Source organism: Hesperophylax consimilis, chromosome 6, assembly GCF_061612785.1.
Source record: "Hesperophylax consimilis isolate HC1 chromosome 6, BYU_Hcon_1.0, whole genome shotgun sequence".
In the NCBI taxonomy this organism is placed as follows: Eukaryota; Metazoa; Arthropoda; class Insecta; order Trichoptera; family Limnephilidae; genus Hesperophylax; species Hesperophylax consimilis.
In genome coordinates, this window is record NC_142841.1 from 19,929,538 (window position 1) to 19,957,186 (window position 27,649).

Below are 27,649 nucleotides of genomic sequence, written 5' to 3' on the forward strand. Positions count from 1 at the left end.
TCGACAGACCGCTCTATATAATGTTCCCATATCTGCTAACAATTATTTTCAAAACTCACCTATTCAAAGACTTCACATACTCGGTAATAAGTATAGCTCAATTGATGTTTATCATCATCAATCAGTATACAAACTAAAATACAGTATACTAGAATGTTTGTAACAGATTCATAATTTTTTTTCAAACGCATATTTTATTGTTTCATTAACTAAGCTTTGTTTTGTAAAATTCCCAATCGGGCAAAATAAAGATTGATGATTACAAAGATGGTTTACAACAAACTGTAATGTTTATCTTTATAATAATAATAACAAACTTACCTGTCTTGTGTGTATTACCTACTTACATTATTGTACTCTTGTAACTACACTATATTTATATAAACTTATCGAACTCATTGTCCAAATTCCAATAACACCGTAACTATATACTTGAATTGTATCTACTTAACTACCTACCTATATCTGTTATATTTTTCTCAAGTTTATGTATTAGTTTAACCTATGTTCTGTAAAATATTCAACCGACGTACTTTGTACAATAAACTTTGCTTGCTTATGTTTATAAAATAATAACACCATAACAATAACCCTACACATTGTTATGTAAGTTCATACTCAATTTATTATGCTATGTAATTAAAATATTTTATAATGCTACTGAACAACAAAACCCATAACATGTATATGTAAAAGCCTTCTAGGCGTTAATAAAATGAAATAAATAAATAAATATAAGCAAATGTATAATTATGAGATTTCATATACTAAAAAAAAAACAATAATTTATGATTACTCCATCAATGATGTAGTTCTAACCGCTGTAACCGAGGTGAATGAGGTCTGAACTTTGATCAAAAACTGAATTTTATAAACCATATTGAAATTACATCAAATAAAGCTTTGAAAATGTTGGGTTTTGTAATAAGAATTTGCAGCCAATTAAAAAATTTTTAAACCTATAAAAATTTGTAAATGTCATTGGTTAGGTTAGGTTAGGTGAATGAGGTCTAAACTTTGATCAAAAACTGAATTTTATAAACCATATTGAAATTACATCAAATAAAGCTTTGAAAATGTTGTGTTTTGTAATAAGAATTTGCAGCCAATTAAAAAATATTCAAACCTATAAAAATTTGTAAATGTCATTGGTTAGGAGTCAAATTGAGCACAACTCGACAGTGTGGTGGGCACCTAGTTACGCTAGTCATTCTCTCACGATAGAAAGAATTCAAAATAAATTCTTATAGCCCAGCTACACTACTCGCGAAGTTGATCGAAGTTGACCGAATACGATAGTGTGGGCACGAACTTCGCTTCGCTTCGGGCAACTTCGCTTCGCTTCGCCCGACTTCCGATTGTTGTCGGTAAATGCGCCCGAGTCAAAGGACTCGAAGCGTCACGGCATAAATAAACCAATCACTGACTGGTTGGACTGAGTTACTCGCGAAGTTGCACGAGTGTGTGGGCACGCACTTCGAACTTCGGCTAACTTCGTCGAGGACTTCGTCGAAGCGTCGAAGCGAGTAGTGTAGCTGACACTTTAAGATTTATTAATTTCAGAATGGGCATTACAAGGGATTGTGTCAACGTCAACTATGATTATCTACTATGTCAACTCAATTTATTAAAATTATCTGAACGTAGAATAGTTAATGACCTAACATGTTTATATAAAATCACAAATTCAATAATAAAAAATTTCAACTCGTATAATTTACTAACGTAAAATAAAGAATATAATTTCACATCGAATCCAAATGAATAAGAGAAAACCAAGGCGCATAATTCATACCGCTAGGAGGCGCTAAGATTAGAATGTATGGGAAACGTCAGAAGTTAGAGGTATTATTAATATTATAGGGTACAGGGGCATTTAACTAAGCTTTGGCCTCGAAACTCATTTGAAACCGCCACGCCCACCTCAAAATTCTTATAGAAAACGAATAATATGGCTAAAAGCTCAGATCTCATTGGTGAGAACAGAAGGATTGGTTTGATCTCTCGCTCTCTACCATAATGACTCGTGTAACAGAAAGAGATGACGGAATTTTGCCGTTTGACAGTTTCAAATCATTCAAACAAAATGAGAGTGGTTTATTTATACGCGCGGGTTGTCATTTTCTGCCGAAATACTATCATTTCCGTCGAAAATATTGCGTGTTAAAGTTGTTCGTGATAAAAATACAATATAAGCCAGTATAGTGTTAGCGAGTTACAAACATATTATATTCAAACTACCTACGTAAGTTCAAGTTTAAAGTGAATTAACAGTTTTAGGTTATTCGTTCGGTTTTTTGAACAATGCTTCATACTTGACATATGTCTTCCTCCACAACGTATAAATGTTATTTATTATATCGATAAACTTATTCATGTTATTGATTAGTGTTATCCTGTATTATCTTATTGTTTTGGTGAAATTAAAGATTTTTAAACATATGTAACCATGAGTTCATGAGGCTGAAAAATGTCGGAATTCTTCGTCGTACTGTCGGACAATCATGTTTTGGAAATTTTCTTCAGTGTTTTTGCAAATTTCTTGTCATTTTGGGTTTCTTCTTCTCAGATTAACAAGTTTCATCGGAAATGCACTGTAAAAGTTTATTTTCTTAGTCAGATGAACCTTGCCCTTGGAAATCATTTCGACATTTTTCTGCTTCAAGGACATTTTTATTTTTATAATAGTTTTTTTGGGCTAGTGAATGAATAGAGTAGGCTGAGAGCAATTATGTTGTCTATGGTCGCATCTTTTTTTAAATGGCCTTGAGTTTCCTCTACCTTGTCTACTGCTCTGCTCCGCACGGTAGGTACTGCTTGTATATCTGTGGTTAAGTACTGTATAATTCTGTTGGATACAAAAAACCGGAAGATATCGATCTAGAGAGTGGTATATTTATGATAGGGTACTTGGTCACCCTGAAAGGTGGAGAACGGGATTACGATTTTGAATAGTCCAAATATTTGTTTTTATTTTGTACAAGAGAAGCCAAGAATTACCTAAAGAAGAATTGCTCCCATTAGAAAGGTGTGAAGAGTTTGAAACAACAAACCCCTCCTTTTACTTTTAGCGGTTACGACAGAGAAAGTTAAGATCCGCCGACTGTAAAAAAAAAAATCCCCCCCCCCACTACATTTCGTTTGACAGTTCATGTGTCACTTTTACATTTAAATACTTCGCATACATTCCTAAACTTGCATAATTGATCGCGCATCGTGCCAGCTTACCGCGAACCAGTATTTTTCAATATCACGAGGACATTCGAAAGTATGCCGTGTCCTTTTATTAAATCGTTAAGTGCCAGTTATGTAAAGAATTACGGTGGTAATCTGCTGAAACAATATGGTGAATATTGTCCCGCTATTTCTAGATCGATTAGCACCCTAAATAAGGAACCAGGGAGCGCCCCGACCTCGAAATGCCCCGTCGATCATCGCGCCGCTTCCACCGTACAGCGGGTTTCCGCTGCTCAGCAGCTGTCCGAGCTGCCCGAGGAGGGAAAGACTCCTCAGAAGTTCCCTTACGAGAACTTCTTTCGTAATCAGATTCTGTTGAAGAAGAATGATCACTCTTACAGGGTTTTCAAGAAGGTCAACAGATTGGCCGCAGAAGGCGAGTTTCCGAGTGCTTTCGAGTACTCCTGGGGGGAACGCCCCATCACCGTATGGTGCTCCAACGATTATCTAGGCATGTCTAGCCATCCCCAGGTGAAAGGCGCCGCCCAGGAAGCGCTGCAGAAACACGGAACAGGAGCTGGGGGGACACGAAATATATCAGGAAATTCGCTTTACCACGAAGCTCTGGAGAAAACGTTGGCTGAGCTGCATAATAAAGAAGCCGCTCTACTGTTTACATCGTGCTACGTAGCCAACGACTCCACACTGTTCACCCTGGCCAAGTCTCTCCCCGGATGCCATATATTCTCCGACGAAGGCAACCACGCTTCTATGATCCAAGGGATACGGAACAGCCAGGTCCCCAAGCACGTGTTTCGTCACAACGACCCCGCTCACCTGGCAGAACTACTGGGCCGAGTGCCCATAGACACTCCTAAGATTGTGGCCTTCGAAACGGTGCATTCCATGACGGGAGGAGTGTGTCCCCTCAAGGAGCTAAACCGCATCTGCAGAGAGCACGGCGCCCTGGTGTTTGTGGACGAGGTGCATGCGGTGGGGCTATATGGGCCCCGGGGAGCGGGGGTGGGGGAGAGAGACGGGGAGCTGCCCAATATGGACATCATCTCAGGTACGCTGGGCAAGGCCTTCGGGAGCATGGGGGGATATATAGCGGGCTCCGCCCTGCTGGTGGACATGATACGCTCTTACGCTTCTGGCTTCATCTTCACCACGTCCCTGCCCCCGCCCGTGCTGGCAGCGGCCCTGGAGGCCGTGCGACTGCTGGCGGGGCCGGAGGGACAGCGCCTGCGGGAGCTGCACCAGAAGAATGTTCGCTACATGAAGGACCAGCTGGCCAATGTTGGCATCCCCGTCGAACCCACCCCCAGTCACATCATTCCTATCAAAATTGGAAATCCTCAAATATCCAATAAAATATCAAACATAATGTTGAAGGATTACGGCCATTACGTGCAGGCCATCAACTACCCGACGGTTCCTCGCGGGGCAGAGAAGCTGCGCCTCGCCCCTACCCCCCACCACTCCCAGGACATGATGGACAAGTTCATCCGAGACTTGCTCAGCATTTGGAAGGATCTCAACTTGCCCTTGAATACTGTGGTGAATTCCAACATATTATAATATGTTCTAAACATGACATAGAATTTATTTTATTTTACAATCTCACTAAATAGTTACAAAGCAAATCTGTAACTCTAAAAATATTATACCTGTGCAATAATTACTTAATGTTGTTACATTATTTATCGTATTATCTGTGCAAAAAAACTTTTAACTGTTGTTAAGTTGCCTCAACAAAAATTGACAAAAAATTAAATAATAATAATTATATAACAAACTGTGAACTGTTGAAAATAAATGTCTACTGAATAATATAACGAATTATTATTTATTAAAACATTTCATATTTCAAGCATTGCTGGTTTTATCGATAGTACACAACTGCTGACCCTGTACAAAAGACCCTCCACACAGTATCCCCAAAGATGACATATTCCCTGAGGGAAATTATTTTCTTCAGGTTCTCCTGTGTGAAGTTTACGTTTAAGATTAGCTTATAAATATAAAACTCTTAACAAATAACTGAAATTAATCTCCTGTGTGAAGTTTACGTTTAAGATTAGCTTATAAATATAAAACTCTTAACAAATAACTGAAATTAAAAATAATTTATGGTAAACAGAGCTGTAAAAGAAATTATTGAGAAGCACTATAATTTTATATTCACAATGTTTTTTGTTGAGTCATTGTTGATAAGTAAAAATGTAAAGTCATTCTAATATTATTCTACTACAGGAATAAAGTGCGTAGGTAAGGCACGTATTTGTTCAATTTGAATTTCAAAATAGGCCATTAAATACCTGGAAAGTATAAGAAATGCTAAAAGTAAGCTATTTTTACAAAAAATATTTAGGTTTAGTAGCTGACTTCGCTGGGTACTTTTGACATTTAATATTGTTTTATTTTATAAATAACTAAATGGACATTTCAAAGCTCTAAAGCACATGATGGAAATGGCAATGCAAACTGAAAAAAGTTAATGCTGAACATAAAATATCAAAAAGAAAAAAGTTCAAATATTATGAAAGAAAACATTAAATATTTTAAAACAAATAAATTAAAAATCAACACAATGATTTTTATGGCATTCTATAAAACTTATTTTTAGATTTTAGGAACATAAGACGAGAATATGTAATTAATGGAATTTAAGAAATCCTATCCTATCTATTTATATTTTTGCAGACAATTTTTTTCAATATGAAAAGTTTTAGGTAATTCAAATATTGCAGGAGTTGCCTCAAATACTGAATAAAAAAAAATATATAATTTGTGGTAAATACTCTCAGTATCGCGCAGTACTATGTCCAAATTACGCTGCCTTAAAATGATTTCGGCCGTGTTTGGTGACCAGATCTACATTTCCAAGTACTTACCAATTTCCCGCATTACATCTCCTTCCCCTACACACTTCTTTCAGCTCCACAACTTTTCCCAAATTGGAGATGCCATAGTCCCACTGTCTTTGGACAGTTGGAAAGAAACTCTTGTAGGGTTATCATAAAAAAAATCATTTATTCACATACATTGTTGTGGGACTAACAAATGAACCAAGTCCCAAGACATTTATGTCATGTTAAAGCCAGTATAATCGACGAGCTAATAATACATATTTAAATAGAGTTCAGTATTGTCTCAATTAAGACAAGAAGACAAAGTGCAATTTTAGATCTCAGATGCCCACAAAATGAAACAAAGCACAAGAATAGGGTAAAGAACGAAGAGAATTGATATTCCAGGAAAGCCTATGTTTTTATCACACATAATATACATGGTGTCCGGAAACTCCTAGTATAAGTGTGAAACTGGTGAATCCACATCAGATAGAAAACCCAAAAAACTTATTTTTTTCAATCTGGCATTTAATTTTTTTTTTAGGAATTAAAGGGTTACGCTTCGACACATTTAAAAGACATTAAACAGCAGAGCCCATAGCAATCATTTTTTTTTCAAATTTTACCAAAAAAATTCCAGCAGGCTAGATTTGCTCGAAAACAGAATAAGTACACAAAAAAACATCATAAAATCAACTCTAAATGTGACATTTATTCACAAGTTTCTCGGAAGTACCTACTCCGAGTTTCCGGACACATATATAATAGATGTTTAATTTTTTCTAGGTACATTTGATGAATTAGGAGAAAAGAGTATAATTTGAGATAGTGTTTGTGTTAAATAATAAAAAACGTTTAAAAATAATTCCCTTTTTTATTGTAATCAAAATTATTTCACTTGAGATGTTCATTTAATCTATTTTCACTTATGCGAAATGTAGAACTTGACCTCAAAGAATTTGAATAGATTCCCTGTTCAGGAGTAAGTGGTTATTATTGTAACAGAATAAGAACAGTAATCATGATTGGTTGAGTTTTAATCCCAATACTTGATTAGCCCATCCCAGCCAGCCGTGAGTACTTTACTGGGCTCGTGGGGATGCCAAAGTACGGAGATGCACACTCCATCATGAGCTTTCCATTTCTTGTACAGTTTGGTTGTTTTCCAGTCCCAGATGTAGCACTTCCCATCAGCGTCTCCCGACACCAAATAACTGTGAAAAAAATAAAAAAAATATATTAAAAAACTGTTAACAATAATAATTAGAGATTAACAATATTAAATAACACAGGTGGGATTTTAAATAATTGACAATGTATCTCAATTTGATTCAATCTTAACCATTATTGTGCCAAGGAGCGCAATCACCCTCGTTGGTGCACTTGCCAAAATTGGCAGAAAACCAACAGTTCTTGTTGTGAGAGTTCAAGTTTTTAATACAACAGGTTTTTTATTATTACAATTTATTAAGGCGATGCACTACGTCGTGTAATATTTTAAGTTGAGCCGCTATCAATAACAAACCTTACGTAGACGGCGATAAGGTTTAAATTCGCGCTTAACACCATCCGCCTGTTTTGATTTATGCAAGAAAAAAACATGGCCAGAAAGTGCCTTTTATTTTATTTTGTGGATGTTCAGGCATAAATATTTAATTTTTTTTCAATCATTTTATAAATAACTTAATTTGCCACATTATACAATAAAATCATAACCGAAAATGGGTTCGCAAGTAGGAGATTTTGAACTTTAAAGCAGTTTTTATAGGTCTTTACATTATTTTTTTCTGGACTTATAAAAAGACTTATCTAAAAAATACTCAATTATTTCAAAGGCCAATATGTATTCTACTCGCAGTATTTAATTAAAGCATCTGAAACATTTCTAGGCGACCAAATTTTCAAACCAAAAACACATGATTTTGCATTACTTCATATGGCATCACCTTAACACATTTATGCAAACAGTTGGAATGCCAGGCTCCCGCGACCTAATACTACCCTAGTGTGCCAGGGTAATAACTTACGTACTTAATTTTTGCAAAATTATGTTTTTGTAAATTGTACTGTTTTACCAGATAATGTGTTAATATATGTTTTTATAAAAATTGTACATTTCTGTCCTATGTAGTCTCCCCAGGATAGCTCCTTATTTTTAGAGAAATGCTTTTTTTTCTCCGACGTTATAAAAAAAATTATGTACCAAATACAAAAATATTTTGTGGTTTGAATATATTTGCCCGCTAAATAAGCGTTCTTCACGATGAAAATAATTATGAATTTTTTCTGTAAATAAATACGGTGTACTATGAATTTTGAAAATCAGAATTATAACATTTGACACGGAATTTGCGATGCGCTTTTTCACAGATAAAATAAATATATTTGCAAGTGACGAAACGATGAGCTTGAAAAATATTAAGATAAATTATTTCTTTACCAAGCGAATAAAAAATATTTTAGTATGCCAGGTACATTTTTTAAGGTACAAAGCATAATAAAATCGGGGCAAGTGCGGTGAGCTACTAAGGGCTGGTTTTTTCAGAGAATTTGAACATTTCATCAAATTTAAATGTTGATTTTCAAGTGCTGTGAAGGTTCTATTCAAGTTCTGTTATTATATCATTATTAGCCAGTTGCTTCAAAAAACTTAAATAATAACAGAACTTGAATAAAAGCTTCACCAAACTTAAAAATGAACTTTGAAAATTGATGAATTCTTCAAATTCTGTGAAACAACTCGTCCTAAGGACGGGTTGTTTAGGAGAATTTGAACAATTCATCAAATTTCAACATTCATTTTCGGGTTCTGTGATAGACTTATTCAAGTTCTGTTATTATATCATTGTAGGCTAGTTGCTTGACAAAACTGAAATAAAAACAGAACTTGAAAAAATCTTTCACAGAACTTGAAAATGAACGTTGAAATTTGATGAATTGTTCAAATTCTCCGAAACAACCCGTCCTAAGTGTCTTAAAGATAAATAATTATGATTAATTCCTCTTTAAAGTTAACGATTTTTTAATGCACCCCCTGGTCATTTCAAAATATTTTTGGAAATTTTGACATATTACTTGTGGAGAAGCAAATCCGCTCTGGAATTTCTGTTGGTTTTGATACACTCACAGAAAGTAGGTACTTGAAGTAAATTGTAATTATAATATTATTCACTAAGTATCAAAAGAATAATGTATATTTATTTTGACATTTAACACAAAAGGTATATTCTTTTTAAATTCCCTTAAATAAGGAAATAAAATAACGTCCATGACTATTGAAAAATTCCAAAAAGGGATTTTGCAATCTGATATTATAATATTGAGTGGCCTCTAATGGTTAAGAAACATGTAGAATATTAACCTTCCCTACATTTTCAACAATGAATTGATTAATAGTGTCATAAAATATTATTAGTACAATATTATGCATTTTTAAATCACATGATTGAGATTTTGACATTAATTTCTGAATCAGAATAAAAAATAATGCTATAAGAAGTTGGTGATAAAATATTAACAGAAAAAACTAACCACTTTGTTTTGCAAGATATTATTATATTGTATGGCGAATTAAATACATAACATTATACACAATATCGACCACTTACAAACAGGTTATGGTGGCATACGAAAACTCGACATAACTAGTTTTAACCGGTTGTAGATTGGATACATCAACAACTGGACATTTGCCCTCTTTGCTGACCAGCCGGACATTATTACAGTGAAATCTCGATCATCATTCCTCGGATAATCGTTTTCTTGTATGTGTTATTCATTTCTTTCAGTTCCAAATTAATTATATAAAAAGTTACAAAAATAGATTGCATCGATCTTTCTTCTATGCATCGCTTTACCACATTAATCATTTAAAGCACGCAGTTTTTGTAGTTACTTAACATAAGTTGTCATGGGACAGACATTCAAAGGCAGTGGCGAAAGGGTGCAGATATCTTTTAACTTTTTAGGTTTTAGGGTTTCAACCTTAAAAATGAACAGTCCGGTCAAAAAATTGCGAAATCTTCAAGATTAAAAAGTGGAAAAAAACCCCACTGAAATAATCGTTTTTATTTAAGCACATTCTTCTTGTAATTTTTAGAATATTAACAAAATTTTAGAATATTAACAAAATTTTAGAATATTAACAAAAATTTATAAAAAAATTATACATTTCAAAAAATTACAATTTTAAAGATTTTCTCAATTACCATACTAGGCTCATGCCAGTGTTATGGTAGTCGCACATGAATTATGCAAGAACTAACAAAATCATATTTTGTAGAACAAATAATATAAAATAAGGGAAAAGGACATATTAGGTAAAACAAAAATAAATAATAATAAAAAAAATATTATAGAAACCATATAATAAATAAAGATAAAGATCAAACTGATTGAAAAGGGTATTTTAAAGAAAATATAAATAAAAAACTACATATTAAAAGTAAGATTAAAATATATTCAAAATTATATTATTTTATACACAGGTTATTTATTTTTTCCTCCGCTGGTCATCTCCCTACTCACTATTCACTAGGGAATTACTGTGTCGAGATGAGCAGCAACACAATTATATTTAATCAAATGGATTATATCGAATATGGGGTTTCTAATTATGGTACATACTTATCTAGAAGTGTACCTGTTTACCATGTAAGTATGAGTGTAGTTTGTTTCTATATTCCCACATCCATTGTTTTCATGCTTTCATAATTTATTATAATAGGACCCTTCTAAAACTATAGATAGAGGTTTCACTGTATACAAATTCTTCATAACTATTTAACTCCCCTGCAGCCAAGACTAGTGGTACCCAACATTACTATCCTCATTATATCAAATTAAATACTTGAAATATTTTTTTAGTATTTTATGTATACCTGGGCAAAGTATTAATACGTAAGCTGCCATTTAAAAAAAAATGTGAAAAAATTGCAGCAAAAAACGTTTTATCAAAATTAAGTATTATTCCTCGAGTAAACAAAAATTACTTGCGTTTGCGGAAACAGAAAAAATATGCGTAAGTTAGCGTATTTATAGAATGAAACCGATTTGATAATTTGAACCAATACAAGGAGATTATTATTATGTACAATAATAATTTATTGCACATTTTTTAAGAAAACGGATGATAAATAATACGGTTATTACCTAAATTATACTTTAATATATATAGGATAACTTATATTGCACCAGTTTCATGAAAAAGACCCAAAGGGCGCTTACATGAATGATAAAGATAACTTATTATGTATTCATCGATCACAGACAATGATTCTAAGTATTAAAATAATTCATTGCTTCATTAACAAGAAAACTTAAAAAAAAAACATTCAGCGTCACTTGCTTCCATGTTAACTACCCACCACCTACCGGCGTGGCAGACGCACAACAACACATTTTACATGCACGCTTATTTTGTGAATGAGTAGATATTTCTAAATGATGATTATACATTATTTGAACCTAGCACATGTCTAGTCTGTAAGGATAATATGAATAAATAATTGGGATTTATATAGTTTAAATGCACATAAGACATGAAAAAATGATAAATGCATGGAGTCGTCGATAGACCCATATGGTCACGGAAGATTGTTTGGCGTGTTGACCTGTCGAGAGTTAATAAAAGGTACATTATTAATTAAAATCGAAAATGAAAACAATTTGAAAGAGAGTTATGTTAGAATGTGGTCAGTGCTAAAGAATGAATAAAGTTAATTTATTCATTTACGCCGGTCGGGCTTTTACATAAAACAAGTATAATTTAATTACATTACATGGTGCATTCAAATTAACATTTCAAGTTGACATTAAAGTGTTTTGAATATTATCATTGATGATAAAAGTAATTATACTTTCAACCACAGATTAAAAAATGTAAAGCTAAAAGTATCTTCTTTCCACCAATAACAACAATACAACCCAAAATGATAAACACATTTATAAAAAGTTTTATGTATTTGTTTTACTTATACCAAAACTAATACTATCCATACAAATCGTGAGAACGTTTTGAGTCCTAAATCTTATTCTTCACTTGCCAAAAAAATATGAAAAATTGCCTGCCTAAAAGTTACCCTATACTACTTTTGACACGGTGCACTTGGGGAAATAATAAACATAAAAGCAATCAAAATTTTTAACAACATTTTTCAAGCCGCACGGTTTTGAAGGCAGATTGTGGCACGTGTAGGCCTAATGTTTTTGCAGCATGAAAGCATATAAATCATGACTTGGATTTAATCAGCAATTCAGTTCACGCAAATCAGCAATAAATATTTGACTTATATTAAACTAAGGCGATTTAATTTACAATACAATCGAATTGACAATCAATGAAAAATAATCAAATCTCGAATTTGTAATGAATGGAAAAATAATTTTATTCGCATAATTATATTTCTGACACAAGAAGCAGAAAAATCCAGTCTTGCCAACAAATAATGAACGCATATTTTATTAATCTGAAAGTTTATCAGTTAACATCATACATTTATAAAATAAATAATTAAATTCATGGACACTGTTGTGACTGCAAGTTGACTGTTATAATGAACCACTTACTAATCTTTTTAATTTAATTGGCTTAGAAAAATTAATTTGAATATATTTTCCTACTGAGAAAACAGAGTTCTACAAAAAATATTACATACTGAACAAATCAATGTTTTCTGCTTGTGACGTCAATTTATGAAAAAAGAGCAGCAATGTGATGTTCTTTACATTTTTAAAATTTCACATTAAACGTTTTAACCCCTTGGGCAATTTTGGGAGATATTTTTCACAGGCAACAAATAACCATAGTCTTTTTGAGGGATATGAGTCGTGAAGTTGCAAAGAGCGCACTGGAATTTTTCGGAATATGGAGATGGTCACGAAAAACTGTTTGGAACACTTTGAATATAAAAAGAATAATACTTCTTATGCTAAATATCAAAATTATTCTCTCAATATTTAACGTAAAATATCAATGACATTTATTTTTAAATTAGAAGTACTTTTTGTAATGTGTCGAAACCAGCAGTAATTTCCGGAGCTGGTTTTACATCTCCCGGCCTGACACGGTCTGATAAAAGTTATGTTATCTCATTTCGTATTACGGTGAGAAATATGATTTAAGCAATGTTAGAAAGAGAAAATATTGGGCTTGTAGATTGCATTAAAATTTTTATCATAAATTAAATAATTCTATGAAACGGCATGTAGCATTTAAAATTTATTCGTCAAGGTTTGTAAAATTTTAAACAAAATATTTTTATATGAAACGAGAAAAAAAATGAAGGCCAAAATTAAGGACGAATTTATCTTGAATCAAATGTAATGCAAAAATACTTTCTGCAAAATCTGTATTCTGACAGTTCTCCTAAGAGGTACATCTTTAACCTTTTGACAATCCATGTTTAAAAAATTAATCCTGATTTTAGTTACGTCTTTTGATAGTTCACTAACAGCTGAGACAGCAAAGTGGGCTGCTTTGAAATACACATGTATGTATATGTGTATTTATTTATTTGTATTAACCTCTAGTGTGCCAAGAAATCCACTGTGCAATTCTAACATTTGTACCCATTATATGACAGCAAAATCACCGAGGATTTGCTGGTAGCTCTTTTGGGGAACCAAGGAAGAGTGGAGAGGAGAGATGAGACCACCTCCGTGAACTCTTCCCTTTTGGGGCCTTCAGGGAACCAAAGGGGAGTGGAGAGGAGAGATGAGGCCCCTCTGGTAAACTAAGGAGTAAAAGGTCGCGGGAGGATGGCATTCCAAGGGATAAAAGGTATTACAACATAACACAATTTTCAAAAAACGATTACATTACTAAACAATAAAAATACATGGAAGTGGCTCAATGGGTTTGTAAATCATGGTTACAGCATTTGTATGAAAACTAGCAGCAAATGGATTGCCTTGAAAATAGATTGTGTCATTGTGAAGTTCACGTCAAGTTGTCTGATTACATAAGTACGTGTAGAGGAATCGGTCCAGTCCCCATTCCAACAAATACAAGAGATAAGAGAGGGGAACATAAAAACCCACAAGTTAAATATGATTGTATGACTGTATAAAGCACATAAATAATAATTAGCTTTTATAAAAACAATGTTTCACTTGTGAGCAATGACGTGCATGTAAATACCCAAAGGAAAACCATGTAAATGCCCATTTTATTGTCATACTCTGCTGAGATGGCCAATTGAATACATTTTCATAAAAAAATTGTTATATTTTTTTCATAAGGGACTCAAGTCCTTTTTTTAATCAATAATGAGCTTCTAACTTAAATAAAAGTATATTTTTTAATGTTATGCATGTTAGTTTTAATAGGGAAAATAATTCACACAGTTCTAATTTTCAGGTCTCCCAAAAACGTAATAAATTTGTGGTGTATCTGTGTGATATCACCAAATTCAAATTTAAAATTAAAAAAAAAAAAACATTTCTTGTACAAGTATACAGAAAGTACAAAGGGTATAGCTATAGGTACATCGTATTTCTTACAGCTAACTCAATTTACAAGATTCCAATTTCAATTTACCGGCCACAAAAAGCCTACGTTTTATTTAAACAGGTGCCGTATTTTGTATGCTGGCATCGAGAGTCGAGACATTTTTTATTCCTAAGTTTAACTGCTTTTAATATTGAAGAAACTAGGTAAAATGTCAGCATCTCATCACTAGTTATTGTATTGTACCAAGTGCAAAAATACATCCGTGACCACACCTAATAAATAATTTATCAGTATTCCAAAACCTGCACTACTATGAAAAAATGGTGTGACGCCATCAACAGACAAATAAGAAAAATGCTTCTTTATCACTTAGATCACTATATTTTGTTGGGGGGTTCATTTTGATTTAATCACAGTAGTTTAGTTTAGGTGCTCTAATAAATGTTTGCTACGCATTTAACCTATATTGTATTTAAAGCTTGATTGCACTTTGGTGTGTCAACTGCATTTATTTTCTTTTAAATTACGTTATTATTAAGAATTATTCCTTTGTGGTACCTATTATTATGTTAGAATTATTATAATCAAAAAAGATAATATCATATACAGGTTCCATGATAACTCGACACAGTGACAATTCAACACACATTAAAAAATTGATATAAAGTCATTAGAAACGATGAAAAAAATAATAATTTAAACCTAACCTAACCTATTTAACCCAGTCAATAAAGTTTTTGTTTCATCACTTTCCATGACTTTATATAACTTTTTGAAGATGTGATGAATCATATCATTTTGATGATTTATCCGGTCACCCATATACATAATGAGGAACTGTACGGGAACTGTGGAGGAACGGTACATTTTGTTTAAATCAGCAAACGTAAATACATTTTTAATAATTATTATATATTTTTAATTATTATAATTAGTTTTAATAGTTAAAACAAATTTAAAAGTTTTAATTTTTTGGGTCTACAAAGTCTACAGTTTATTGGGGTTGGTTCACCAGTCTCAAAAAGCCTATGTTTTTTTTTTCAACCGATGCTGTATTTTGTATGGGAGTTAAGACGTTTTTTATTATTAAGATTACCGCTTTTAACATCCAAGAACAATAGGTAAAATGTTAGCATCTCGTCACTAATGTGAACGTATTGAATCAAAGTGCAAAAATTCATTCATGACTGCGCCACACATTTTACCGGTGCGTTATCACAATTATTGTAAACATTATTTTTCAATATGGTCAGATAATCAAGAAATACCCAGAATCTTCGCATTTTCCCCACAAATAGGTACTCCCTGCAAAAAAACCAATTCTTGAAAATTTTAGAAATTCGCGCCGATTTGGGGAATTCGCCATGAATTGGCAACCCTGATGTAAAAGATATACACCATAGATATAATACACACGTAGACTGGTTGTGATGAAACTGCAGGATCAGTCGTACCAACCAAAAGGTGTGTTTTAATAATAATAAGAGTTTATTCCAGAATGTAATGTTTTGATGGGATAGTATTTTATTTGGTTTTAAATGACGATTTATAAATTCTATGTATTATAAAACTTATAGATTCAGAATCAGCGTTTGTTGATTTATATGAATATGCAACCATATATTTTTTAAACCATAATATATTTCACTGCAGTTCCTTATTAAGTAAGCAAAGACAGAATGAGCCATAGTAACGCGTGGCGGGGTACAGCTAGTACATAATAAAACTTATACAGCGTGTCCAGAGGTAAAGTGCATAAACTTTGGAAGGTGATTCTATGTGATAGAATCACCTTACAAAATAAACTTTTTTCGAAATTTCAATGTTTTAAGTTAGTTTTCAGGTACAAAAATTGGATTTTTTGTATGCAAAAAATAATACTTTTCTATGGAAAAATATTTTTATATTGGAAAAAAAAAAAAAACATAATTTTGAAAAAGTTATTTTTCTTTCACAGTTTTTCAGCCTTTATGGACTGCACGCAACTGCTTAAGAGGTTTTCTGCAGTTTCCCTAAATCTGCATAGTAAATAATATACTCTGCAAAATATTTTGGTTGAAATTTGGTTGGTATTTTTATAACGAAAAACATATAACAGGTGTTTACATATGCATCTTATTGTAATTAATGCTCGTGGAAGTTTAACTCACGTAAGTGCTCATAGTGACCGCTAAACCCGTAATTTTATTTGCGGTAAGATGGCTTCCCGTAAACAACGATTTGCTGCTGTCAAATTTACGCAATTTTGTCAATAAAGATGAAAAGGCCCAAATAAATTGTTGAAATAGAAGTTGGTTTGAGAGAAACAATCCTCCACGCGCTTTTGTTCAGTTAATGGTAGAATTGAATGGAGTTCTTTAATTTTATCCAAATGACAGCAACCGACTTCGAATTCAAATATGTAATATTATAAACAGAAACGTTGAGATTAGAAAGCATTGGACATATAATACATCAATGCATTGGACCGATAAATTAAAAAGAAGGATGCTCAATTTCAGAAGGCTTTTTTCCACATGAAAAATAAATTATCTCTTTGCTTTTTGGAATCTTCATTGGAAATGAAATTTTCACTCCGTTTACATTCCTTTTCGTAGTACTTATTTGAGTTCTATCTAGCGTTTGTTTTTATATTGTTTTTGGGAGTTAAAAATGTACTTATCCCCTTATCCTAATCAGATTTTAGTTCACATAAAAAAAACTCTACGAAAACCTATCTTTTAATTTTTGACATCTCGCATCGGCGCATTTAGGTACCATTTCATACGGTAAGCGTCTCAATTTATCGAACTGGTTTCATAAAGTTTAAGTTTAGACTTACAGAATTCAATATTTCGTTTGTGTGAAACAATACATGATAAGCTGTGAGAAGGCTGTAAGTTCATGAGGAGAAGATTAGAACTGTCAAAAACTTACGCCTCTTACGACTTCTGTATAATTTATAATTTACGGTAAGCGACTTATAGCGTCGTTTACAATAGTAATTTTGATATAAGTCACTTACGTAAGCGATTTACGAGTGTAAAGGCAGCATAATAATTATTAGCCGTTTTAAGGAGAAATTGAAAAAGAGTTTCACCATATTTATTGGCATTTCGTAAGCACTAAAATTTGTTATATATTTTGATATTAACACTTCAGTGAGAATGAAGCTCATCACAAATGAGTTTGTTAAATAGTATCCCAAACATGTATTATTGTGCTAATTAGCATCTTTTAACCCATTGAGACTGAATTTTCAATTAATTCTGTATGAAAATTGCAAATCTGACTTGTATCTATCTTCCAATCTACTAAAATGTAAATACATACTACAAAATCTAAAGAACTTTACTTTACCGGTATCACAGAGCGAGAATAGAATTGTGTCCGTGCAAACTTACAGCCTTCTCACAGCTTATGAAATCAGATTGATAAGTTAAGACAGATACATAATTATTTCCCAAAAACTATATAAAAAAATAATACACTAGGGAAAACCCAAATAAACACAAAATGTAAATATTTAAAATACTGTGATTATGACCAGATCTGACAGAGACAGGGATAGTAACGAATGATCACTGTTCCTTCCATACACCTGATGGAGATACGGAGCTGGGACGCAATGGGTTAAAAAGCCAATGCAGTACCCACATTGCAACCTAATAAGTTGAATAATACAGGCTGTTCAAATAGGTTTTGTTATACGTAAATTAAACTCAAATAACAATGCTGTTAGATTAATTTATATCATTTTTTTATAGTCCTCATTTTATGAATTTCATGAGCGGCCTGTGCATTATAAAAGTCATAACTCTTTGTATCTATGGACAAAAATAATAAAATTACTAATTTCTTTTATTACACTCACAAATTTTCATAAAAACAAAGTTTATATAATTTACAGTAAAACCCATTAATGTTTAAAGTTCCCGCATAATAAGTTTTCATGCTTAAGAAGTTTTCGGTACTTTGAAAACTGAAATAACCAAATGGAATACTTTGGAACCTACATGATTATATATGTACAAGGTTATCCCACAGAATTTATTACTTTGCAGTTCAATATAAGAGTTTCACTGTATGTATAATAAAACAGAAATAAAAATTGTCGAAAACTAAGTAGCTTTAATCCTTTAGGTGTGATATGCCGATAAATCGTCAAGACAATTTTTTGCCCCTTGAGTGCGGCGTGCCAATATAAAGCCTGGGCAATAGAAAACATCTTGCAAAGTACCATGGGACCAACCGCATGGGGAACGCATTCTCTTCTCATTCGACATTGGAAATTACATTATTTTCCATTGGTTATTGACCACTTCTCATGAAACCATGAAAAAACAATAAAGCCACCTAAAGAGTTAAGTAAAACATTTATCAGATCTGTCTGTACGCATAACCGGTATTTTGAATGACCGCTGTAACTGTTTATGGATCAAAATGAGAGTCAGCTTACCTCATATCAGGAGAGTAGTCAATACCGCAAGCATATCCGGCCACCATGTGACCTGTGAAGGTTTTCTTCCGGTTCATCTTGAACCTGTTGAGGGCGCTAAACACCACCACCTTGTTGTCCATGGACTGACACGCCAGCCACTTGCCGTTGGGAGAGGATGTCACAAAGGGCATGGAATGCATCGTGGGGTCTGCGATGTACTTCATGTCAACTGGTATGTCCCTGGAAAACAACTAGAATTAACTAATGGAAACGTTTTTAGGTATATTTTCTCGTTGTCATGGCTATTATAGACTGACTGCAAGCAAAAAGAGGTGCTAAGATGCACATCTATTGCCATGCGCAGAGAGGGCGTGATTTATTAGTAGTTCCCTAGTGCTCGTTGGTGGCTTTCCACTTTGCACTCGACTTCCGCACCGCGCTTCTTTCCAAAAGATGCTAGGGAACGGTAAAATTTATTTTTGGTGGAATTATAGTAGATGCATGTTTAGTTCGTTGAATAAAATTATTCGTTTGTCGTTAAATTTGTTACTTATTCTTTTCCATTTCTGTTTGTATAAAAATAAGAATATGTTCTGTATTTTGTGTAAAATGCTCAGAAGTAATTGAATCTTGTTTCAACGCGTCAGTTGTATGTTCACATAAAACAACAATAAGTTAATAATTATTTATATTATAGTATCAAGATTGTTTAAACATAGTCTCTTTATTAATTTTATACCAAAAACATAAGAATTGAGACACTACCAAAAATTACAACTTTCGATAGTAATTATTTGCGTGCCGTCGTCAGTCTTTATAAAGTCCGCTCCACACTTATCCCGACAGAATATTTTGTGTGAACAGTTTGTAAAAATATATTTTTAACTTTTAATTAATTTTAAATACAGACTGTTTGTAAATCTTGTTGCAAGATGATTTAATACTAGATGTTTTAACTCTTTGGATATAAAATTTTACTACATAATGATTGTTGTAAATACATTTTTTTTCACATTTCTGCAAATGTTCAACAAAATATTATTCTCAAATAACCCGTCTAATTGAAGCTAATTGGGTAAGCGAATGATATTTTTATTTCACTTTAACCGCTTCATGCTTTCAAATGAGTCACGCTCGCGCGCTAAATGCGTTCCAATTTCTGCTAACACGAGTAACGCTTGTGAAAGTTAGCGATTATTTTACTCAGTTTGAATTTACCTGCAATTGAGATCGGTCGTGTTTTTGAGCTGCTTATTTCGGTCTTATTTATATTTTAATTGAAAAATTTATAAACTTTGAATAAAACATTAAAAAAATATATATTTTTTATTAAAAAACCCTAGCATTAAGTGGTTAACCATGGTTTTATTATTTACTTTTGTAAAAATCCCAACAAAATGTCAACACAGCTTTATACTGTCATTTCGCAAAATACTCCAGTTTTTTTACCCGAAAGCCTGTAACTTATAACATTTCAGGAAGACTGTAACGGTTTTTGTATCAATTGAAAGAAAAATAATGAATCCACAATAAAAAATCAAAAAATAATATATTTATATCTCGCACAAAGTTTAAAAAAAACCTTTTTATATATTTTAAAGATTTTTTATATATTTTAAAGATAAAAGAAAACTGAAAATGATGTGATTACGGTAAATTCTTTGTACATAATGCGTTTGTTTATGCGTTCAGCAGTTTCCCGTTTGTTCCGGGCAATCGTGACCGTTTTTGTTAAAATGTGCGGCAAGTGAGTGGCTAAGGGGGTCCAAATCATTGGTTAAATTCCACAGAGGTTCAAGAACCAACAGATACAAACATAGAAACTATAATTTGATAGATGGTAAATAGGTTCAAGTCCTTACCATTCCCAAACGCGCAAGCTTTTGTCATCTGAAGTAGTCACGAATCTTCTATTCTCGTCAACAAATGTTATTGAATTTACAGCTCCAAGATGGCGGTCATATTCCTGTACAATTTCACCTGAACGTGTATCCCACTGAAAACGATAACAATAAAATTAGTTACCAACTGCATATAATAATAAATTTGTACAAAATTTTTCTTCAAATTTGTGAATAATTTATTGTATTACAATATCTTTTGTTTCACTTACGCAAATAATTTTCTTGTCGGAAGTTCCAGCAACAAAGAGATGCTGTTTATCTTCATCGGGGTGGAACTTGGCGCAGTAGGGAATCTTCCTGCTTGTGAAGCGATTGACACATTCTCCAGTCTCAGTGTCCCAGAGTTTTATATATCTATCATAACCTGAAAAAAAAAAGTGAGTAAGTACATAATAAGATATTTACCAAAGATTTGCTAGTAGAATTATTATTAATTCTAGTCAGTAGCAGCCAGTTAATAAGTGCACCCGAGTGTCAAACAACCTAGAAAATTTCCAATATGGCCAATCACAACTCGGAACTACGAAACTCGGTTCAGTTCTAACATCTCTAAATCGGTACCTAAGGTACTTAAGCGTGCGTAACTTGCAGAGTGACTGTGCCCATATTAATAGCAGTTTGTTTTCAATTGCGATTCAGAATTTTAATACATTGTTTTCATATTCTGTGAACAGTTGAAAGCGCAGGTACATACAATTCTTTCCCAATTTTAACATATCGCGGACGCCGTCCGAACATTTGCTACCATATTGGAAGGGACGGTTTTTTCAGTAGCATGTTAAACGGGAACGCTTATGTTTGATATTGTAGTTGATATTATTTCTTCAATTAAACATCTACTCTTTTTCAGCCAATGTTCCGCTTAAAGCTTTTTTCGATATAAGATAAATCATTTCATTATGAGTGATTAGTAGTTGTCAAGCATTGTCTCGCAGTGGTGCTATTTCTGGGGAGAAGGGGAGAGAGGAAGTTTTTTTGGAAAAAAGAAATCTAGCAAATTTTGAGCAATGGTTTAATCATATATTTTGTTCAGTGGCCATATTTTAACAAGAGGTTTTGGAGGTTCAAAAGGAGCGGAGAATAGTGCTTTTTTATAAGTAGGTATGTATCTAATATTAAATTTATTGTCTGACTTAATGTTGTTCTGCCAATGATTCTAGTATATATAATTATTGATAGTTTTACCTGCTGATACAAAGTGGTTTCCCTCGTTGTTAAAATTGATATCTCTCACAGCTTGCCTGTGACCATAATATGTCCTCACACACCTTCTCTCCTTGTACACTTCCCAAATCTAAAAAGAAGGAACATAATATTAATCCTCACAATATCTCATATTCTTCTTCAGGTGTTCAGTTCATCGAACTGAGGTAACAGGCTCCTACACTACGTACAGTTCTGTTCTACATGAAGAGCTTTGAACATTAATTTTTATTAATTTTATTTATTTACTAGCTGTACCCCGCCACGCGTTGCTGTAGCTCAGTCTGTCCGTGCAGACAGAAAAACAGTAGGGCGTGTTGCTTTTACGTCCAACTAATGGTGCTGTTTTAAAAAAAAGGGCACGTTTTTACCTGTCACAGGTGACATTTATATAATATAGGTATATAAAAACACACGTGTATTTGAATGTATCTTTGTGTCGAAATTTCATGGTAATTGGTGAAGAACTTTTGGAGATTTAAGATTTTGAACAAATGAACATATACATTTTTATTTATATAGATTGTTTATTGTGAAAAATAGTGATTCATCAACAATTAATAACATACATTTTTATTTTTTTAATTTTATTTTTTAAAGAAAGACAAACATTCCCGGGTTACGAATAACACAACAATGTTTGAAAATCTCCTACTACCACCACAGAAAGCCGAAAATGTTGCTTGTGTTGTGATGGAGGACTTAGCCAGCCGAGGAATCGAACACGCGAAGCTCGGGTGAGACCCAAGCGCTATGCCCACTCAACCACTGACCGGTCAACCCACTCAACCACTGACCGGTCAAACGTCATACGAATACATTAATTATATCAGTTGCAATGCAGCCTTGTGTTAAAAAAATACTTACAATACCAACCCAATATGCCCATGCTGTGCGTTATAGAATCAGCATAAAATACTTTTAAAAAACCAAACTAAGACAACAAAAAATTTTAAAAAAATTTTGATAAATTTTACCCTGACGGTAAAATATTATAACCTACGCCAAAACAAGTCGATCTTTGTGCTGGGCACATCAAGACGGCCAAAGGAAATTACGGCGCCAAAAATAAGTAAAAGCATTGTCTTCAAACTAATCATACATACCTTTAAAATGTTTTCTATAAACCAGTTCAAAATGAACCTAAAGAATTGTGCACATGCGCTCAAAGTTGAGTTATTTTTCGCACTGCCAAAAATATCTTATTTGTAACATAAAAATGTTAAATAAATGCCCCCCTTTGCTAAATCGAACGCATTTTTTTCAATGAGTCTTGGCGACCCCGCTCTAAAGGAAATGAAGAATAAGAGAAAAGAATTACATATTTATAATGTAAAAAATTAACAGTTTTACAAGTAATCATCATTTTACAGTTTAATGATAATTATTATATGAGTCGTGTAATTTCTATACCCGCTATATCAACTTTCATTGATTTGGAGAAAACCGCAAAAAACTGTCACATCTCTAGCGTACATAAGTAAATGCATTAAAATTTTTTATATAATGATTTGGAGTAATAAAATTTCGAAAAGCATTTATTTTTCTATATATGTCTAACAATAATTAAGTAATTTCGATAAATAAAATGGATATAGCGGATTTTGATACTCACTTCGTGATTTTGAAAGTCAACTGAGGCGACATGGCGGGTTTAGAAACTCACGCGTACATCATTTTGACATACGAGCGTGGCGTCAGAGCGGCGGCCATATTGTATTTTGGCAAAATAACTGCTTGTGATTCGTTGAATCCGATATAGCGGGTTTTGATAGTGACTTTCTGTATGATATAGCGGATTTGGTTTCTCACTCGCAGTTTTAACATGGTTTTTGGTCACGATAAGGAGGGTTTTGAAACTCAATTTTAGGCTCCTCTTGTTGCTCGCAAAAATGTGAACAAGATGTCATACTCAGATCATTTTGTCAAAAAATCGGATATAGCGGGTATAGAAATTATAGGATTCATAATATGTTATACTTATCCTATCTCTAAAAAAAAAAATATTAATGGAATGTCTATATTTTAAAATTAGAAAACTACAAGCACCTGACCCCAACTAAGGATGGGTTGTTTCATAGAATTTGAACAATTCATCAAATTTCAATGTTCATTTTCGGGTTACGTGAAAATGTTAATCAAGTTCTATTATTATATCATTATAGGCCAGTTACTTGACAGAACTGAAATAATAACAGAACTTGCTATGAAAATATAAAAGTTTGTTCTTATTAGTGCCAGGAGTGTTTATAGAGGGGTTTGAATGGTGAAAGGAGTTGGAGATGCCCGAGGAATACTTCACGCAATATCTCTGCACCTTAATGAAAAACAAAGTCGAATTAAAGTGGATGTAATGTAGTTTTTAACAGTAACATTATGGTATACATTAGTGAATGGTGGAAGAATTCAGAGACGCCCAAGAAAGATATTAGCAATAGCAAAGCGTTGCGGTGTCCGCTAGTATCAAATAAAAAATATTTTTGGCTTCGTAAATTGATCATCCGGCCTTGTGTGCGGCGCGATAGTGTTTGATGCCACATGACCTCCGGAATTTGACGAGTGTCACCCGCATCGCGCTGGCAGCCGGAGGCTGATCTTTGCAGTGCCTACATAGATGCAGGTTAAATGTTATTTTTCTTTGGTAGTTTATAGTAAATTTTTATTTTTGTGTTCCTGCATTTCTCCAACCATTTGCTTTTAATGGCAATTGTGAATCCGATAGTAAAACAGATTGTGTCTTAATTGTCTTAGTCGCTAATAATGCAATAATGTGTTGCGCTTTCTCTAGTTTGGTTTCGGTTCTTGACTAGAAAGCAGTTACATTTACTGATTCTTTAGTTATTCTTGTTGGTTATACCCAGTGGTAGCTCGTGACTTTTCAGTGTGATAAAGTCCGAGGATTACCCAATGTTCCCAACGCTTGTGAGACTCCAGTCTATCGAAGACCTTTCTCTGTTTCTCCCACCTTTCTCTACTTTGACAATGACCATGAGTTTCTCCAAGATTGAATAATTGGTCTGGTGTGCGAAGAATCCAGAATATCTATCTACCCAGTACTTGCTATAGGTATATAATCTTGATATGTTTTTGAGGTACTATACCGTTGTGTGCTTCCTCCTTAAACAAATCACGATATTACTTTTGGCTGTGAAAAACTCAAATCATATCTGTAGTTATGTAAACAGTTGCCTATTTTGTATACAATTTTGCCACCAGTGGATGTATAATGAATAATTGGTAATATTATATTTTAAATGCCATTTGCTTTAACAATAGCGTACAATCAATTAGTCATAAAGATCAAGGTCAGGTTTAGGCATGTATTACAAAGCAGATATATTAGTACCTACTCGATTACTGACTCATTACAAATCAAAAGATAAGCACACCCAAGTAAACAAATACAGCACTTCAAAGTGCACCAGATTCTTTACACAAGTACATCAGATTTTGGAGCTTCTTATCTGTCTGGCAGTTGGTAATTTAATCGTTAACTGGATAAAACAGAACATGAAAAATAAAAGGCTAGGTATTTTTTCCCTTCACTTTTTCTTACATGTTCGGTTTTGTCACTGTTCTGTTTCATCAAGGTACCATTTAATAAGATCAATGATTACCTTAACCCGACAGTCCATACTGGCGGACAGCATGAGATGGGCAGTTTTGGGGAACCAGCGGACTGCGGAGACCCCCTTGGAGTGGCCCTTCCAAGTGTGGATGTGTGCCTTGGGGAGGAAGCACCGCTGCGGGGGTGTCTCGCTCTTGAGGTTCACCCCCACGTCTTGCGGGGGACTCAGGAACGATCTTCCCTGGTAATCTATACTGTCCGTAACTGAAAGAAAAATTAACAAAATATTTTCACCACTAGTTAACCCTTGGAATGAAACACTTTTTTTCTTTTATTTATTAATAATTTCATTTCAATTAGCCAATAAGGATGCTGCAAAACCATTTCATAACTTTTAAAAATTAGTGGTATTTCAGCAAATCAGTGAAATCTTTGTACACTTCTTTAGGTTCTGAATTTGAGTAGCGCTTTAACGACAGAGATTTTAATTGTTACTCGAATTCGAATTGTTCACATACTAAGGTAAGGATGAAGTACTGTTGTAAGTAGTGATGGGTAAATTCACGGGAATTTATTTTGGGAAATATTCCTGAAACGGGGAATATTGCGAGAATTTGCATTGAGGTTGTTTCCTACAACAATATTTCTTTTTTTTTTTACAAATATATCATATAAATTAGAGCTGAGGACACAAACTTTTGAATTTTTGGAAAATACCAAATATTACTGAAGACACGAGCCATTAAAATTATGACATTTGCGGTCGTCTGATAAAGTGTGATGTCATTTACATACAATGACTTCCCAAGAGGTAGGTTTTGCAGAACTTCCATTTGAATTGTGTCTTGGATATGTCATCAATGTTTATGTTTTATGCAAGTTCACTTTAAAAGCTTACATTTTAGAAGATATCAAAAATCTAATTTTTCTGTCGTTATTAACTCTTTAAATAAATACAATATCAAAATATATAAATAAAAATTTGGAGACAAACTCCTATAGAATAACTTTCTTAGTAACAAAAATAAATTCCCTTCTTTATATTTAAATTTATATTGGTTCGGATGCACATCACTTACAAGTTGTAAGTCAAGTAAGTTAATAAATTATTAGATTAATTTTGTGAAGAAGTCGGAGATGCCCGAGGAAGACATGGCACGATCAAGTGAATCAGATAAGAGTCGGGCTATGTCAAGAGTCAAAATAATAGAAGAGTATGTACGAATTTGAATGAAGCAAGGAGTATGTGTCAAGACCGAGTTATTTGGCGGTTCGTCCTCTCTGCCTACCCTTGCGGTAAACAGCGTGATGGTTAGATAGTTATGTTTTAAGGAGAAATTAACACCTATTGTCCAGCTGGCTACATTTGCAGCGGGAGAATTCGGGCGTAGCAGACGGCTGGCTACATTCGCAGTCCCGGAGCGTGGATGATTTTCATCTTTATGTGTAACGCTTATTTGCTGATTAAAGACCAAAGTGAAAGGATTTTTCATCTCGGATATTCCCCTAACAGTCAACTCAAAGAGACAAACATCGTACCGGTGGTGATATATTTGCAAAAACATTACGCGAATGCGAGTTCAGACTTGTATTGGTTTAAAAATATATCATACTTCAAATTTTTTATTGATATGATAAGCCTAATCCCACCAACAGCGTGACCACTATGTGGTCACGCTGTTCAATGACGACGCAGCGTAACGTGAGTGTGTGCGTGTGTGTGTGTGTAAGAGGGACGATTTATTTCGGCATCTATGTATGTACATTAGTTGAAAAAAAAATTAATGATATAATATTATGTGGAAAAGTAGATTTATGACAGAGACTAATTAAGTCTTAGAAAAACATTACTATTATGTGAATGTTTATTTCCAGGAGAGCTGTATTTTTGTGGAAAATTCGAGATAATTTATTTATTTCTAAATTAAGCCTGTTATAGACTATAAGCGTGCTATATTCTCGTAGCTTGGCCTATTTCAGCATATCGCTCACCATACAATCTTAATGGGAATGAATGGCGAGCGATATGCTGAAATAGGCCAAGCCACGATGCGTATAGAGTCATTCCCA

At 33.4% G+C, this 27,649-nt stretch overlaps 2 protein-coding genes across 2 annotated transcripts in view; one reads left to right on the forward strand and one right to left on the reverse strand.

Annotated features, from left to right (window-relative positions):
- The first annotated feature begins 3,129 nt into the window (after nucleotides 1–3,129).
- On the forward strand, nucleotides 3,130–5,015 carry Alas (5-aminolevulinate synthase). The gene has a single exon (XM_089632824.1). It carries the CDS (start codon nucleotides 3,271–3,273, stop codon nucleotides 4,756–4,758), a length of 1,488 nt encoding a protein of 495 aa, XP_089488950.1. The 5' UTR covers nucleotides 3,130–3,270; the 3' UTR covers nucleotides 4,759–5,015.
- Nucleotides 5,016–6,886: 1,871 nt separating this feature from the next.
- The window catches only part of LOC149423042 (pre-mRNA-processing factor 17), a 31,446-nt gene continuing 10,683 nt past the window's right edge, over nucleotides 6,887–27,649 (reverse strand). Inside the window, exons 5-10 of the mRNA XM_089632825.1 lie at nucleotides 25,629–25,843; nucleotides 21,994–22,102; nucleotides 21,018–21,172; nucleotides 20,767–20,900; nucleotides 18,923–19,144; nucleotides 6,887–7,246 (exon numbers count right to left, since the gene is read on the reverse strand). Of these exons, the coding sequence (XP_089488951.1) occupies nucleotides 7,069–7,246; nucleotides 18,923–19,144; nucleotides 20,767–20,900; nucleotides 21,018–21,172; nucleotides 21,994–22,102; nucleotides 25,629–25,843 (1,013 nt within the window). The 3' untranslated portion in view covers nucleotides 6,887–7,068. The remainder of the gene's footprint in view (nucleotides 7,247–18,922; nucleotides 19,145–20,766; nucleotides 20,901–21,017; nucleotides 21,173–21,993; nucleotides 22,103–25,628; nucleotides 25,844–27,649) is intronic.